Below are 18,846 nucleotides of genomic sequence, written 5' to 3' on the forward strand. Positions count from 1 at the left end.
TTTTATGATCCCCTTTCAACAAATTAAAAAAGGTATTTAAAAAAATGTGTGATGTTTTCTCCAGTAGTTTTTCACTACACGCATTTGTGTAATGTGTAAATGTTTTCTCCAGTAGTGTTTTATATTATTTTTTTGCGATTTTCTGTTTTGTTTTTGTTTTTTCTCCTTTGTAAGTAAAAAAAATTCGAATGCGCAAAATAAGCCGTCAAAAACGAAATGCGCGAGCGCTATAGGAATTTGATTTGAGTTTATTTAGCATATCATCATAGGAGTCAAAAAACATATTGCACATAATACAAATTAAAACATAAAATATTGACATGCCAAGGATGTCCCTTAAAGTCAACGACTTATTTCCAAAGGGGTCCTTAAAAATACACGATAAACAATGAAAATATATATATTACAACTATTTAAAACATGAAACACCTAAATTACAACATTAAAAAATATATAACCATGTGGTCTAAAAGGATAATTTTGACATCTTTTTTAAACATTGATTTTGTATTGCACAATTTTACATCATCGGGAAGCTTGTTCCAATCATGGATTGCATTGTAAAAAAGGAAGCAGAATCTGCTGTTTTATTTTTTGGAACTTGGAAGTTAAAATTGCTACCCCTAGTGTTATAACGATGAAGATTAGATAATTTGACAAAGTTTTGTTTCATATAGCTTGGGCAAACATCGTGAAAAATATTAAAAACATGGTTCAAACGGAGCTGCTCAGCCCTTGTCTTGATACAAGAACAAACTTTTTTTGGCCTAATAACCCTACCCATATATTTACTACAGTAGGATGAGCTGCCATGCATACTGCATGGTCCAGTGTGCATGTTTTCTCTCTTTCTCAGCTGGTATCATAAAGATGCTGACAGATAGTAAGCCCACTTTGTAAAATATAAGAAGAATCACAATACACTCAGATATGTGGAAGAAAACATGCAGGTATTATTAGAAATATTAAGGTATAATTTATATTTTCGAGTCATTTTTAGCTCATTTGCGCCAGCAAATGAACTATAGTCTTAGTCTAGATTTTTCTATTTTTTTTACTTTCTCTTGCTACATCGTTTGAGTAATGGAGCTGGTAATTTGAGGGGGCGATCTTTGCATGATCGTTCATGATTGTTACTTATTTAGCTAGGAAAATTTGGACGGAAAGTGTGATTTTTGGATCATTTTGTGACGAAATTTTTTATCAAATTTCAGAGAATAGTCTCCTTTGCAGACTGTTTGTCGTGCTGATCATATTACAAACACTGTACAAACTCCTTGATCTGGCGATGTTGTTGCATTTTGTAAAAGAGATACTGCATTTTGTTGCTTCAATGCCCGGCTGCAATGTTTGCTTTTCAGGGTTGCTTAGATAGTCCATAGATATCGCACCAAGGCCAACTAATAACTCAATGGTTCTACTATGTGATATGTGTAATATTTCCAATTGGGAGATTTTTTTGGGGACCAGTAAACAACTATAAATGCTTAGCAGTCATAAAATACTGAGTAAATAAACTGAGAGCTAATTAAATACACTTAAATAGGCCAGGCAAACATGTTGCGAAAGTTGTAATGATATCGAGAAGGTTTTATCTGCAATAGCTACCCTATAGACATTTGACCATTTCTGCAGTCTATATTGTACATAATCTTAAAAATAAAGCACCTGACAGCAATTGCATAAACCCTAGATATGTGTTTTTACAATTTTGGGTATAAGAGATAAAGTACACATTAGAGGTTTAGGGCAAGAAACCCCATCTATACTGTTGATAGGGATAGCAAGCATGCAGAGAAAATATCTTACCCTTCCCAGAATCCTTTGCAACATAATACATCCCTCATTCCAACAAATGCTCCCATTACTTTGTACAGGTTTCATTTTTTTCATTTTTAATGTTTTCATTTTGAGAATAGACTGGCTGAACAAAGGTCGCTAGTCAAGAATTAAACATATTTTGCAAGATCTGGACGTGCTCTGTTTACTGAGCTATATTTTGTCGACCTGTGGCACAACATAGCAAATCAGTACAGAATATTGAAATGGAAGAAATGCAATATGGGAACTTCTCTGGCTAACATAATAGTTCTAGTTTCTAGTTTTTCAACTAACACATTTAATGCTACAACATTTAATGGTTTATTGGTCTTGCACAGATCCTGTACACTGTAAATATAAACCCAGAAATGAGGAAAATCAATTGACTATTAGCATGGAGGAAATTAATGTCCAGACTTTCTGTCTTTTTAACATATTAACACCTACTTGTTAGGCCAAGTTGTTGTAAATTTCTCAGTATCAATAAAATGACTGAGCAAACACAGATAATGGAATTATCTAGTAATATCTAGTAATAGAATCTAATATTATCTAGTATTATCTAGTAATAGAATTATCTAGCAAATACCCTTGATTCCAAAGAGTAGATGATCATACAATCTGATTTAAAAAAAAAAAGTAAACTCATGTTTAAAGGGCTGTAACTACAGATCTATAATAGGCTGTAAATGAAAATATCATTGAAAAGAGCAAATTCTACATGTTTCAATAAAAAAAATGTAACTGTAAATGTAAAAAAGATGTAACTGCTCACAGCAAACCCAAGTTATACTTGTTTGAATAAAAGCACCCATATTTAGCAGCAAACAAAGTACACAGGTTCACTTCCCACATACCTAGTGTATAATAGGCTCATTTTTAACATAATGTGACATAAAAATGAATGAATATGCTTCAATTATTATTGAACCTTACCTCTGGCAAAACTACATTTTCCCAGATTATTGTGCAATATATTCATTTGTATGGCACAGTTGTATACAGGTTACTGTATATATATTGGTTATGGGTTATCGCATTTAACTCCACAACTTACAAAATTCGCACTCACACAACAAAAGTCCTAACATTCCCAGCAACCAACTCCACACAACGCATCCCTATCAAATACCTTCAACTATAAACTACAAACCAGCAAACATGAAACAATTCTATTATGCCAAATCTACATTGCCTGCCCAATGCAACCAGCCAAAAAGCTGTCAACAGCACCAACTTAAATACACTAACAAATATCTACAACCAATAAGACAGGTACACCACTAACCACTACATCTCAAATTAACTTGTCAGAATACCTACTTTGTGCAATTTCACTAGTGGTTATTTGAATTCTGCGATGTCTTGAAGTAATTTGGCAACTCAATTTTAGTATAATATTGTATTTCTAATGTATTTTATAGTGTTTTTTAAATGTGTCTATAATTATGTACTGTGTAATTTTAGTTCTTTTATTTGGTGTGTGTATAACGGACCCCATCTAGTGGGCCTGCGTGCCTGTTCGGGGTTGCCCTTTTGCAGCACACACCACATTTTGATATTTTTTATGTGCAATGAAGGTAATAAACTAAACTAAACTACACTCTTCATCACAGCCCTGTCAACAGACTAATAAAAATTAACAACTGCACTTACAAACAACATAACAAATAAAACCTGCACACAACCACCAACACAATGAATATCAATTCCTGACCATAACCCATAACAAATGAGCTACAGCACCATTGGTGCTCTGGTAAAAATGTCGATTCAGCCACAGTGACTCGAGTCACAAGCCTTGAGTCATCGAGTCGAGTCATCAAATTTCGAGTCGAGTCATCAGCCCTTGAGTCGTCGAGTCACCTTGCCTCGAGTCGAGTCATCGAGCCACCAAAACTCGAGTCGAGTCATTTCGAGTCGAGTCACTACAAGTCTGGGATATTCTAAGATAACAGTGAATTTTAGGAAATATTCTAAAATAACTTGTCTTTTTTTGAGTTACTTTGCGTTATCGATCAGGTGACATAAGAGGTGACATGGGGCTTCTCATGCAGTAGAATATTTTGCGCGTAGGTCTAAATAAAAATTGGGAGAGACCTGGTGGTGCTTACACAGCAGTAATTGGGATGTGTGATTGAAAATCTGATCATTCCATGTCCTTTCTGTATCTATATAAATAAAAGGAAGTCGCTAAATCTTGTCCAGAAGCAGGCTCCGAGACGATTTGACTTTCAGCTCTGATTTATTCGTACATTGATCGGGTACATATTGCCATTAAACCATCTGGCGTTCATTTTTGCAAAACTATTTAATCACTATGGAAATAACAAAAAAAATGGTCAGTTGCTAGGCCGTTGAGGTCAATAACCTTATGGGTCAGATCATGACAGCAAACGCGTGAAGTGGCGAGTCACGCACCTGCGCGTACACAGCATCATGGTTTCACGCGCTTTACCGCGCATGGTATGGACGCACTTAATGTTGGCTTATACCGCGCGTAGGCCTGTGTACGTGACTGACTTCTTCTGTAACACAGTGGCGGATCCAGGAATTTGGGAAAGGTGGGCACACTCGAAGTTTTTGCCGCCACCTTCTTGAATGGCCACGAAGCACCATTGTGTCGCGCGCCGTGCAGGGGGTTATGTCCCCTCAGAATTGAAAACTTGGTCAAAGTAAACACCTTGAAGCCATTTCGGGGATAATTGGGTGTAAGCTGATGCAAAAGGGGGTCATTGGGTGACAGATTTGCAAAAAAGTCCACTTTTCAGAGGGAATGTTAACATGTAGCCAACAGGGACCGAATTAGTCGTTAACTGTGCAAAGGTAGGGGGTGGGTGAAAGTCCACATTTAAGGAATTCTGCGGCCCCAAATCCTGGCAAGATATAGGTTTAGCTATTAACAATACGGAATCGCTTAAAATGTTTTGCAGCAACTTTTAAACATGTTTCTTACATGTTTTATACTATTATAACCTGGAATTGAAACGTTTTCTAGCAACCTCTACTAACCTTAATGTTTTATGTTTGTTGGGATAAAGTTGAAATCAATCATTCTGTCACGAGCTGTTTCAAAAGTAATCTGAGGATTGAGTGAGTAGGCCTACCAACATTATCACAGGTCTGGATAATTATGTTTATCAAGCTAACATGATCATTACTATACTGGATTAATAATTTACACCAAGACACCGTGATTATCATCCCCGGGTTATCATCACCGTTTACCATGTTTACTAACCACTCCCGTTTACTAACCGCTCCCGTTTACTCAACTAGCGGGGACCCGCGCGAAGCGCGGGTCTCCCGCTAGTTGTTAATAAAGCAGTGTTAATGTTAATTTCATAGAAATTAATAATAATCACTGTAGTCTGGTCTTGGTTCTGGTGTTGCATTGATAGGCCCTATGTCACAGGGGAAGTTGCCCGAAATTGTCAAAATTGACAAAAATTTCGCAAAATTGTGCTAAATTGCGTAAAGTTGTCAATCGACTTTGCTAAATTTTTTGCAATTTTGTGCAACTTTGCATTATTAACCTCGAGTAACTTTGCGCAATTTTATGCAACTTTATGAAATATTGAGCAACTTTGCGTAACTTTGCAAAATGTTTAGGCAACTTAATGCAACTTTGTGTAACTTTGGTCAATTTTGACAATTTTGGGCAACTTCCCCTGTGACATGGGACCTTCTGGGGGAAATACCTAAATGACAATTTTAATTACTTTATCCTTCACTTTTATTTTTTTTGCACACTTTCAGTGGCCAGGGCCGGATTTACCTTTTTGGGGGCCCTGGGCCAGGCCAAAATTGAGAGGCCCCAAGTTCATCATCAGGCAGGGGCGTACCCGCTTTTTTGGTCATGGGGGGGGGGGGAATAAAATTTTCAGGGCAAAAATGGCAAAGAGACAGAGAATTTACATATTAATAAGTTTGATTGATTGATTGATTAAGTCTTTGAGGCTTTATTGAGACAATATGCATGTATAGCGAGCATATATTTTGTATTTTACACTATTTTGGCCCATGATCAGGATGAATTTTGGTGGAAATCGGGCTCCTGGCGCCCCTTTTCTTTGCCTTTCCGATTTTCTCTTTCATTTTTTGTCCGAGGGCACTTTTCTCCCCTTTTTCTCTTTCATTTTTTTTTGTCGGGGGGGGCACTCTGCCCTCCTCTACCCCACTGGCTATGCTACTGCCGTGAGGAAGTTTAGATTTACAAATAGGGGGCCTACTATAAGATAGACAGTGGCAGCGGATCATAATTTAGAGGGAGCCCAGCATATTTTGTTCCAATTTTACTTGGACATTTGCTCGCGAAGCCCGAGAAAAATGTCAATTTCTGACAAATATTATAGCCCGAGATGAAGATGAATTTAGCTATGAAAAGGACCAGTATGCGCGAAGCGCGCAAAATTGTGCTATTTTGGTCCAAAACATGGTGTCACGGCAGGGGCGTAGCCAGCTTTTTTGGTCGGGGGGGCAAAATAAAATTTCGGGGGGCACAGATTAATTAGGCCTACAGCTAAAAAAGTTAAACTTACAGCTGCATCATACAATACATAGAGACTATGTTTTCGAGCTTCCAAAAAAGGCTTTATTGGGACGATGTGCACAAAAATTTGGCATGTTACACTATTTTTGCCCATTTATATCAGGATGGAAAAGGCTTTATCTTTTGTATTTTACACTATTTTGGCTCCTTGTCCCTTTTCTTTTCCTTTGCCCTCGTGATTTTCTCTTTCATTTTTTTGTCAGAGGGCACTTCCCCTACCCCCCCCCACCTCGCTGGCTACGCTACTGTGTCATTGGGGGCCCAATGGTAAATCCGGCCCTGTCAGTGTCATTGAATAGCTTTGAATGGGCCTTTAAATTTGACATCATGGTTATTTTTAACTCGTGACGTCATTATTGCAGGGAAAATCCCAGGTCAGATCTGAGCTTCTGAGGTCAAGTTGATTTTGGTCGCTGTGTCATGCAATGCATGTTCGAAGTGAAGATTTATAGGAAGTCGATTTTAAGAACAGTTAAACTTCGTGATCCGGGTTCACTATTGCAAATATATATCCATGTTCGAGTGCAGCAGATTTTGGACCCAAGTGCAATGATTGATCATCAGCGAAGGACACGCGCGAAGCATTTTGAAAGATCATGAAACAGATCAGTCAGGTAAGCTTAAAATTTACTCGAGAACTCTACTTCGAATTTGCACAGTATGAAAGGTGAATTCAAATTTGCCATCAAACTGCATCATTTTATATATCAAATTAAAGCCCTTGAGTAAAGAAAGCCAAAACTGAAACTTTTTTGTCATTCACTCGGTCGGACATCCGGGAACATTGTCCCCTTCGTCCCCTTTGCACAAGTTGTTAGGGATGTTCATAAAATTTTGAAGTTCAATATTTTTAGCTGAAAGTTCTTTCATTTGAAAGAGAATTAAATTACCTAAACAATAAGGGGTCAATCATGTTTCTAGTGCATATACTTTTGAAGTTACAGACAAAAATAGTGTCCTTTCCTTTCCTTTCTAGTACTTCCTATACTATATAGCAGCTCATTTGAGCTAAACTGGAAGTCCTCTGGAACTTAGAAAGTGCTGTACGGTGCGACCATTTTAGTCGCATTGGCGACTAGATATTTTCTGATGCGACTAAATATTCAATCCCTGGCGCCAATGGCGCCCAACTGTTGAAGCTTTTAATCGCCAGCAAATGCAAAACATGTATGTAACGTAGCATTCAAGAGTACGAATGTATGCTATGAATATCATGATGTCTCGATGGGGACTTCCTGGAAAACATATAGGCCTACCTACACTGTACATGCTGTGTATGAAGTATGTAGCATTCAATGGAAATATGTAGATATGAGTACAGCAGCTATGAACATTCAACACACGTGGCTGTTCAGTTGGCGCCTCAGATTTTTTACCTGGGAGCAAAATATGGGCGCCCAAATTTATAAAGTTAGGAGCCATTGGCGCCTCAATCAGTTTTGCACCGTACAGCACTGAACTTAGAGGAGGTGAATATACAGATATCAGAACAGGGGATGATCCCCCTTCTCTTTTCGAATAGCTCTGACACTTAACGTGCACAGGATTTGACTCTTCCTGTACACGGGACCACCAGCTTTACGTGACTTTCCAAACCACGAGACACCGTTCATACACTACATATATCTGCATGTGCTACGTAGTGTATGTGGGCGAGAAGGAATTCTACAATTATATTCTATACTGCTTCGCAGCAGAGCTGCTTCACACTTTCGATAGATATCACTGAGAAAAAAAAAATCTGAAAATTTTGGTCTCTAACTGTTGAGATTTCTTCAACTTGCAAAAGCGACATCGTTTTCGGCGATTTGAATCGATTGATCGGCTTGACGCTCTGGAAATGTAAGTAAACATTTCTGCAAAAGCGATCGAGTATAAATTCAGCTTAATGTATGTATTTCAAATCCAGTCTGAACTCAATTGGTTACTCTGGAGCACATTTAGTATTTCGGATGTAACTTGACCCCCTGAAAATCAACATCACACATACATTTGAATACCTGAGTGGAAGAAGGGCCCAACTCCCAATTTTTTACAAAAATGCATTAGACCCAGCATTTTATTGCCAGCAGACTGTTCTTCCTTATGTGTGAAAGATGAGCCAAAATCCACTCTCTATAGTCTTCCACGTATGTACACTTAATCATGGTTTTCATGGAAGAAAAGCCCAACTCCATGGGGTTGGGCCCTTCTTCCACAAATATTGGGTTAAAGAGGAATTGTGTTCATCCAAGAAATCTGCTTTTCACTACAATAAACTTTCTTGCTATTACATGCTTCTACTTGTGCAATTAATGGATAGTTATCAAATTTCTGTAGCTATTTTATGTACAGGGTGTAACAATAAAATTTGTACAATTTTGAAAATAGAATGACACAAGTATACCGTTTATTTTTTGGGGTGATATTTATATGTCTGGTTCTGGTTCTGGTTCTGGTTGATTACTCCAACTAAGCGGGATCCCGCATCAGCGTCGGAGGAGGTGACCTAAAGCTAACTTGAGGTGGAGTCGATTGTCGTCAAAAGGTCGCGGAGCCTTGATTTAAAGATTTTTTGAATTTGGGGCGTCGAAGATGTGGTGTGGTAGGTCGTTCCAGTGCTTTACGGTCCAAGGAAAGAAGCTGTCGGAGTAGATGGTCGTTCTGGTTCTCGGTCGTTGAAATGAAGAAGGATGGGTGCGTTTTAGTTGTCGTGTAGGTCGGGTCAGGTGTGGTTCCCAATCAACATCCACTAGTCCACCGTTGATTTTGAACATCATAGCAAGTCTAACGATGATACGTCTGGTCTCAAGATCAGTCCAATTCAGGGATGAAATCATAGCTGACACGCTGGACTCACGTGAGTAGTCGTTGAGACACATCCTTGCAGCTGATCGTTGAACCATGTCGAGCTGATACTTAGCTTTTTGGTGCTAGGGTACCACGCAGTGGTACCATATTCCAATTTTGGTTGGACAAGGGACAAATACAGTCTTGATTTCACGTCCGGGTACAAGATTTGAAGTTCTGACGAATAACACCTAAAACTTTTTACATCCTTTTGTAACTTTGCTAATGTGAGAATTCCAGTTAAGGTCGCTACTAAAGGTGATACCAAGATAAGGATGGCTTGATGTCACTTGAAGAACATTTTCACATAGCTTATAAGGGGTGATTGAAGGTAACTTTTTAGATGTAAAATGCATTGTGTAACACTTTTCTGTGTTAAAAGACATCAACCAGTCAGAGCTCCATTTGGTTAAGGCATTCAAGTCACTCTGAAATAACTGCGTATCTTGATCAGAGTTAATTTCCCGATATATGAGAGCATCATCCGCAAATAGGCGGATCTTGGTGCCATTTGAGACACAATCAGGCATGTTATTTATATAAATCAGGAAACACAGAGGACCAATGACGGTGCCTTGTGGCACGCTTCGACGTGACGTCAGCGGTTGAGAAAGTTTTCCATCAAGCGTAACACGTTGCTTTCTTTTGGTTAGGAAAGTATTTATCCAACCAAGTTCCTTCCCTCTTATACCGTAGTGATGAATTTTCCTAAGCAGACGAGTATGCGGAACGCGGTCGAACAGCGTTTTGAAAAATCTAGTAAAACAGCGTCGACTTGCTTATTTTTTTTCAAAAGATTTTGCAATGTCACTAATTGTGGTGACAAGTTGAGTGTCACAGCCCTTCTTTTCTAAAGCCATGTTGGGCTTCAGCAAGAATATTGTGTTGGTCCAAGTGAGACATGATATTACTGGTAAGAATGTGTTCCAATATCTTACAGCATATTGAGGTTAATGCAATTGGTCTGTAATTACTAGGTGAGTTTTTGTTACCTTTTTTAAAAATTGGTGTGATGTGCGACATGAGCCAGTCAGTAGGGAGTTGGCCTGTGTCCAAGCTCTGGTTGAAAATGGCTGCCAGAATGGGAGCTAATTGCTCGGCGCACTCTTTCTAGCAGGAAGTTTATCAGGTCCTGGGGACTTGTTAGGTTGCAGGTCTGTGAGAAGCTTTTTCACCCCCTCTGGCGTGACTGTAATGGGTGGCATCTCAGGGTATGGCATCCCAGCTTCAGATGGGATATTTGTAATGTCCTCCTGTGTGTATACTGACTTGAAGTAATCATTTAAGATTTCAGCCTTGTCCTGACTGTTGTCAGTTGTAGTGTTACCATGATTAAGAGGCGGGATGCCTCCATTGTCAATTCTTTTAGATTTGACAATTTTCTAGAATTGTTTGGAGTTTTGATGCATGTTATCAGACATAGTGTTGTTTATGTAATCCCCTTGAGCGTGTCTGAGTTCTTTCTTGTAATTTGTTCTGTATGTTTTAAAAGCAGTTTCATCCTCTTCTGAGTTTGATTTCTTTTGTTTATTGTAAAGTCTTTGAAGTTTACGTTTCATACGTTTGAGTCTATTATTATACCAAGGCAAATTGTATCTACATGACGACAGTTTTGTTGGTATATAATTCTCCATCAAATCTGTAATTTTTTCTGTCAACAGAGTCCAATTTTGTTGGACAGAGTTTTTATGCAAATTTTGAATAAGGGATTTCCCAAAAGTTTCAAGGTCTTTACACAACGATGAGAGGTCGCCCTTAGAATACTGGAAGATCTTACGTCTGAGCTGACTCTTTTTGAGGGGTTTAATATCACAAGTGACTTTAACAACCTCGTGGTCACTCAAGCCAGGGAGCGTGACAATCTGGTTGACAAGAGTGGGGTTTGTGGTCAGAAACAAATCAAGCGTGCTCTTACCACGAGTTGGAACTCTCACAGTTTGGGTGAGGTGGTAGTTGGTACACATATCAAGGAAGTAAGCACATTGACTTGGAAAAGAGCCACCAGGCTTGACCGAGTGATTACTCCAGTTTATGTCCTTCATGTTAAAATCTCCACTCAGCCAGAATGAGCAGTTACTACTATAGCTGGAATGAAGTTTTGAAATTGATTTGTCAAGTTCTTATAATGAGTACATAGATGTGTCAGGGTTGTAATAGGCGCACACATAAACAACAGAGTTTTACCTAAATCAAGTTTTATCCATAACAGCTCAGCATCAACAGTGAGGTCATCCAAAAGCTGAGCAGGCATGTTTTTGATCGCAATTAAAACACCACCATAGCCATCGTGGCGGGCCTTACGGAAAACTTGATAGTTTCCCGGAAAGAGTTCACAATTTTGGATGTCAGGGTTAAGCCACGTTTCCGTGCCTATTATGATGTCTGGTTGCTCACTGTCAATAAGAGCCTGCAGTTCTGGCACCTTGCGTTTCAGACTCTGAAAATTTATGTTAAGTAAGCTTAAACCAAAAGTTTTTTACTATTGTGGGTATCAGTTCTCCCGGTATGCGTTGCTAAATCATCAGATGAGTTGACATGGTTATGAGGCACTGTAACTGGATTGGTAATCAGAGGAACTTGATCACTATTACAAATATTGATGTTGATAATTGTTCCACCACGATGTTTGTTGGTGGATGGGGCATAAGGTTCAGTTCTCCCGGTATGCATTACTGTACCAGCTATATTGTCTTTGTTTACTGGGTTGGCAGTCTGTGGTACTGGATCACTATTACAGTTTTTGGTGTTAGAATTTGATCCAGTACTAACTACTAGTTTTGTTTATATTGAGAGTAGGGCGATTTTTTTGCACCCTCATTGGTTTGGTGGAGGATTTTGGCTTGGATGAACTGGGGTTGGGTTTACAAGGCGATTTACTGCTTGAACCCAAGATGTTACCTATGAATGAGTCACCTAAAACTTCATAGTAATTGGAGCTTTCTATTTTTGTAAAGTTGAAGAATGAGTCATTGAAATTGACCACATCACATGCAGGGCACAACCATGCAAAATCACTTACTTGAGTGAGGGTGTTATACTCATCGTCACTTACATCACCACACTGAGTATGAGTCCAATTACCACAACCATCACAACTAAGTGCACGCTGGTTGTCGTGTACTTCGTTACCACAACATGTACATGGGAATTTGGGTTTTTTCATACGCTTGCCTCTCTTGCTTTTGGACAAAGGCCCAGGATGCAGGTGGATATCACCACACAAACCCAGCAGAGTGAATAAGTTTGAGGCAGAAATAATACTGTTGTTGTTTGAATCAGGCTGAAAATTGACAAACATGGAGGGGAACAAACCCCTGCTTGCTAAAAGATGAGTATGTAATTTACAGGATGTATACAAAAGAGTAACATGATCAAATTGGTCACTGTTAACAACGTTGCTTACCACATTTCTTACATCAGGGAGAATACATGATCCAGAAAACAAATGGTTGGATCCTACCTTATGATTCAGACCTGAGTTGTAAGCATGGTGTCCATCGTCCCGCATAATCCAAATGGAGAGCAGGAGTGATGTGAAGGTGAACAATGTGCGTGTAGAATGCATATCTCCAGAGTATGAGTTCTATAGGAAGAATGGTACAGGTCGGGAAAAACACAAAATGGCGTCGTGGTACAGGAGTGGGCGGGGTATTTAAAGATGGCGTCTCGTATCGTCGAAGCAGAATTGTAGATTGCACAGCTTGAAGTCCAAGGTTAAAAACACACAAAACACGAAGAATATATCACAAAATCGCTGACGGGACTGCTGGTGTCTTGTAGAAACCGATGGAAGTGGTTTAATGACCTCTGAGATAGTTCAATTTGCAGAGAACTTGGTGAAAGATTTTCTTCAGCAGATGAATCATCAGTGGTGTCCGTAGTCAACCAACGTAGGATATACAGGTACACAAGTGCGAGAAATATAAGTTAAAATTTCGGGTATTTAAAAATCGTAAAAAGTCTTAAAAAACACCAAACTTGATTGAGAAGATTATAATATAACATATATTACGCGGATTGGTGCGGATGAAAACTTAAAGTTGAAAAATAAAGGTGATTTAAAATCAGCGGAGGCTCCGCGAAATTTTTCACGTCTACACCGTTCAGAGGTCAGGGGTCAGTCTATCAAGATAATTTCTTTAGCCACCAGCTAAGCTTTGTTCAATAAAATCGACGGTATACAAGTGAAGATATGGCCAATTATGTAACCTAGTCTTAAAACCGCTTGGGCCACCTTTGTCTAAGTGTTACAAAAGTGACAGAATAGAGTTGAACCATGGACCATTTGGACGATGCTCTTATGATAGATAGATTTAAATAATGGGGTATTCGAAGTGGTAGAAATGATTACATAATAGAATATTAGTTTTTGAAAGTCACAACTAAGCACTGACTTAAGGGCAGAGTAATGGGAGAGAACATGGACCTTTTCGAGCATCATTATTTTTGAATTGTATGTCCAAAGTTTATAAAACTATACATTTTTGGAAAGGAAATGAGTCAAGGAATCCCATGGTGACGTCAGATTTGTTCAAAAATATCGAGTTTTTGAGAAAATCACAAAAATACACTTTTTACCCCAATTTTTTTGTGACAACTTAAAAAAAAATCCGTTCGGAGTAAAAAAATTTTAGATAGTTTTTCATGGAGAAGAGACATGTTTTTTTATTTTTTAAATTCGTCTTATTTTTCGAAATATTGCAAAAAACATGTGAAAAAAGCAATTTTGTCACTCTATTAAGCTAAAAATTGCACATAATGGTGTATATTTTGTTCAAAACAAATATTTTGAAAAAATGAGAAAACCTTCCCCAGACTTTGATGAGCTCTAAGCGATAGTGCAAAAAGTTTACCTTTTGCTTGCATATTTTTAGAGTTATCTTGTCACAAAAATCGTGCAATATTGTCAAAAATGAACTCTGAGAAATCGACGTTTTAGTAAAAAAATGTCAAAATAATGCACAAAACGTCCGTATATTTTAAAACGGTAAGACTTTCACGCTTGTAAAAGCTGTATCTGGTGCATGGTCTAAATATGCATCTTTTTGCACCAATGAATCTATAATGTCTGGTTTTAGTGCGCCAAAATCCAAAATAATTAAAAAATCTAATGGCCTTTTCACTACAAATTTTTGTTTTGTTTACATCACATTTGCTGGCGTTAACAACATACCGAATGCGCCTTGACTGCGTTGGATATACGGCAAGAGAGTTGTGTTGGCGTCACGCTTGGCGCTTGAATCATGAGCGTAATCACAATATTTCGCATTCTCGCATTTCTGACTCATTATTTCCGCCAATTTACTAAGCTGTCTTGAGCCATGTGACTTTTTAGAGTTGAAAAGAGTGAAATCAATCAAGCAAAAATACGAATAAATATTGGCAAGTTGTATTTGATCAGTTTCGAGTGAAAGAATACATCTTAGTGTTGATAAATATCAAAAAATCTCAAATTCGGTCGTGGACGAATGCGTCTTCCATTACTCTGGCCTTAATAACATCTTTTACTAAAAATCGTGACTGCTGCAGCTCAACAACTTCAACCCCAATTCACGTTGGAAGAGCGTATTTTTATGGTTGTGACATTCGGTAGCACATGGAGTCAAGCAGAAACCATAAGATTATTTATAGCTCATTTTCCAAACTCACGTCTTCCATAAAAGCATACAATATATAACTATGAGCAGTATGTAGAATTTGTTAACAGAAATGCCGGCAATAGTGGTCGCCCCAGAACAGCTAGAAGCCCAGCTGAACTTAATTTCAAAATCTTATTGCTTTGTACTTATGGATACAATTAAGACTGTTCTCAGTTTTACCAATGATATCTCAGGGATATGAAATTACTTTATTTATAAGATAATTTGAAAGAAATTTCACGGCTTCATTTATACAAAAATGTAGATTTTAAAGAAATATTATATTATTATTAAGTTCATGAAGAAACACCATTTTCTTTTATGTCAGTTCTTTGATGTTTAATGCGCGATAAGCATATCTGCGCGGTTCAAACTTGGTATGCGCAAACATGGCAAAAGTGGCCCAACACGTTTTCTGGACGATTTAATTAATCGGACATAACTTTTGAACCCAAACTAGTAAAGAAACCAACTAAACGTCTTCTTTTAGCCAAGATATTACTGATTTTATTGCATATAACATCTGTGCCATAACTCTTTTAGTTTTTTCCTGAGAAGTCAAAATGCAATTGTACAAATTTTATTGTTACACCCTGTATGTTCATGTATTTTAAAAAGGGACCATTGAAAGAAAAACATATTTGGTATCAAAATAAAGCTAATAACATATAGAATCCATTTCTAAAATGATAAACATAATTTTCCTTTATTTCACCCCCAAATCAGCAAATAAAGACAAAGCGCCCAATGTCGCGTCGCTCCGCCCAATTCATATGTGCAGAGACACGTGGCAACCCCTGTGACGTCAAAGTGGTTATCCTTTCCGCTGCATGGCAACACTGCATAGTCCAGACTTGGTCCTAAACCAACGCATGAACGTGTTTACAGCAATGAACTTTTCTGTGTCTTTTAGGCCTAACAAGTATATTAAAAAGGATTTTATAATATAAATTACAAAGCTACAATGACTTCTATGATAGGCCTATATATAAATTCTAGCTAGGCCTACAAAATTGGCCAACAACGGGGAAACATAAGTAAGTTAGGCCTAGGCCTTCATATTGACAAAGTCAAAGCTGTCAGTTCTAGCTGCTCGGCTTTTGCAAGATACTCAGAGTATCATTTGTCTTTATGAGGCAACTCTTTACTTATTTTCCTCTGAAATATCTGGTGAGGATAGGAAAGAGAAGGCAATGATGTTTCGGGTTAATGACATGCGACTTAATTTCTTCAGGCCTATATAGGGCCTATAGCCTACCTCCCGGGCGTGCGGCCTAGGTTAACCGCCGGGCCTAAAAGCATAAGCCGATCCTGACTCAAGTTTGGAAGCTGAATTTGCAGTGATTAAAGTGTGTTTGTTTGTTTCTAAGCGGTCGCTCCGTGTTGAGACAGACTTATCGGACGGGACGAGGTTCAAAACAAAAGTCAGGCTCGGGAGAGCGAGTTGGCGCGGTTCTCGCCTTTGCACCACACTGAGGTCCCGCGTTCAACTTCAAGCCCGGCCGCGCCAAAAGACTCATGTGAACTTGGTTTATCCCGATCCCGGATCCATGCTGCAGATTTTCTCTGGGATCTCCAGTTTCCTCCTGCTTCTCAAAAATCGGTGATTAGTTGTTTGGTTATCAAAACTTCCTTCACCCAATGAAATTTGGGGAGCTGAAAAGATAATTGGTGGATGTTACAATCCAAGTGCGGCTAGATTTGCGACAGGTTCGGCAGCATCCAGCCTAGATGATGCGATCTGATTGTGGCAGTACCATGGCAGCGAAATTACAGCGCTTTGAACCCTCCGAGATCTGAAAAAAGGCGCTATTATATAAAATCCGAAATATTTATTTTTATTTATTTTAACGGCCTATGAAAGCGAGAAACAAATTGAAGATAAAGAACCACAAGAGGAACATATAAAGGCCACTCCAAACAATCATATGAACAATATTAACTGTCAGCCTTTAGTTTGCGTTTTCGGAAATGCTTATAGGCCTACATTGTAATCCAATCTCAACTCCCACTGAAACTTGAAAGTGCAAAGTGTCCGAGCGTTTTATCAAAGGTAGGCCTACAGTTACAAAGTTTATGTTGATTGGGTAAATCTTGTAAAATACAGCGCACCTGGCTGGAAATGACTGACATCAATTTCGCATAGCCTATGCCTACCCCGGGCCTAACCATCCATGGATTAAAATAAGTGTAGGCCTATAATAGTTCCCATTTGATGTTTGTAGCATATAGGCTTTTTGAAGGCCTATGTATGTTTGTAGGCGCTCCTCGTAATTTATTTCAAGAACAGCTTGCATGTCAGGTTCTTCATCTGCCGTTCAGCTACTGCCCCAGTGCCAACGGCTCAAATAATATTGGCAAGTGTCCCGTATAACACATGGCATCTAGGGGAATAAATTTGTAAAATGAAAGGGCCTAGGCCTACTTTGGCATGTTTGGGGTATGAAAATAAGCACTTTTGAAAGTTAACTTATGGAAGAAAAGGCTTTTTTTTTAACCAATTGTCATCTCTTGAATATTTTAAGGTAGGCCCTACGAAAAAAATACATAGGCCTAGGCCTACTCATAATTAGTTCTATGGTTTTATACATGCCATGTAGGGCCTACATAAAGTCATTGGAATCATATCTTGGTCATGTTGACCGGTGGTTGAATTTATGAATAAGTAAAATAGGAAGCTGCATGCTTGCTGATGATGAAAAAAAAAGCCAATTGATCGTCCCCGCCTGGCCCGCTTCCTTTCGCATGGCATTGCCATTGAGGGAGTCTGAAATGTTTAATGCTATTTTCTTTATTATAAGGGAACACTTTTTTTCAATGTTTCAATAGTTAATAATATTGTCAATTGTTTAGATTTGCTTCTGTCCAATAAGCATTTCAATTTAGAGGCTCTGTTTTAATCATCCTCTCAGAGAACCATATAACAAGAGCCCCGGGCAAGAGCCTCGATCCTATCATCCTCCTCTACAAGTTACACAACTAATAATGTCCGGGAATAATACATAGGCCTAAATCCATTTGCATTGTAAAAAAATAATAAATGATAAATAAAAAGGCCCTCCACTTCCTCTTTTTGATAACATGTGGACAATCAACTGGTATTTTGTTTTTACTTGACCTTTAAATAATTAAATAATTACACGCTGGTAACAAAAGTTAATAAAACAATTTTGGCTAAATAATATTCAGCATTTAGTAACTAGTAGTTTCACGCCTCACGGCGATCGTCAGACTATTGCGCTGTTGTTGTTATGATCCTTGATTACGGAACCGAAAAAATACGCAAAGTAGGCCTACGCATAAAGACGCGTGGATATGAAACATACGCAAAGTCGATCCACGCGGATAGGCCTACTCGAAATAGATGTGAATTTAGCTCGAAAATTTAATGGCACCGCATATCAAAAATCAAAACAACAACTTAATTGAGCCTACTTCTTTTTTCTTGCGTGGCGACATTTTGAGATAAGTTCGGATTTTTTGTTTAAGAGGGTTTCTTCAGACATTTTTAGAATATAAAGTTTTTCTTCTAGACAAAGATTGCATTGACCGGATTCTCGTCTCATAGTGTTTGATTGTTTAACTATTTCCCAGATGATTTCATAATTGGAATTAGGCCTACTTCTTTTAAGGTTCCAAACATGTTTTGAAAGTTCAGTTTCTTTTTCATATTTCTCGTGTCTGAAGGACTTCGTATGGTTCCGGAAGCGATCTTTGAACGTTCCTCCTGAAAGTCCTATGTATACTTTAGATTCCACATCAGATGTTACAGTAGCCTTGTACACTATTGCTTCAGTCAAGCATTCTCCACGGAGGGGACAATTTGCTTTGATTCTACAGTTGCATTTCCTTGCGGTTTCGGTTTGTTTATGAGTCCTTACTTTGATGACCTTATTATTGTGTGACTTGATTATTGACCTCATATTTTTCATGCAACTGTAACTAACCTTGGTATTATTGCGATTAAATATCTTGTGCAACTTGTGCCCTCGGGGAAAATGCTTG

General features: G+C 38.3%; 1 protein-coding gene across 1 annotated transcript in view; it reads left to right on the plus strand.

Annotated features, from left to right (window-relative positions):
- Positions 1 to 6,748: 6,748 nt before the first annotated feature.
- LOC140140532 (uncharacterized) overlaps positions 6,749 to 18,846 on the plus strand; it is a 105,861-nt gene continuing 93,763 nt past the window's right edge. Inside the window, exon 1 of the mRNA XM_072162291.1 lies at positions 6,749 to 6,987. Coding sequence (XP_072018392.1) covers positions 6,970 to 6,987 — 18 coding nt within the window. The 5' untranslated portion in view covers positions 6,749 to 6,969. The remainder of the gene's footprint in view (positions 6,988 to 18,846) is intronic.

The sequence above is a fragment of the Amphiura filiformis genome, chromosome 19 (genome assembly GCF_039555335.1).
Source record: "Amphiura filiformis chromosome 19, Afil_fr2py, whole genome shotgun sequence".
NCBI classification, from domain to species: Eukaryota; Metazoa; Echinodermata; class Ophiuroidea; order Amphilepidida; family Amphiuridae; genus Amphiura; species Amphiura filiformis.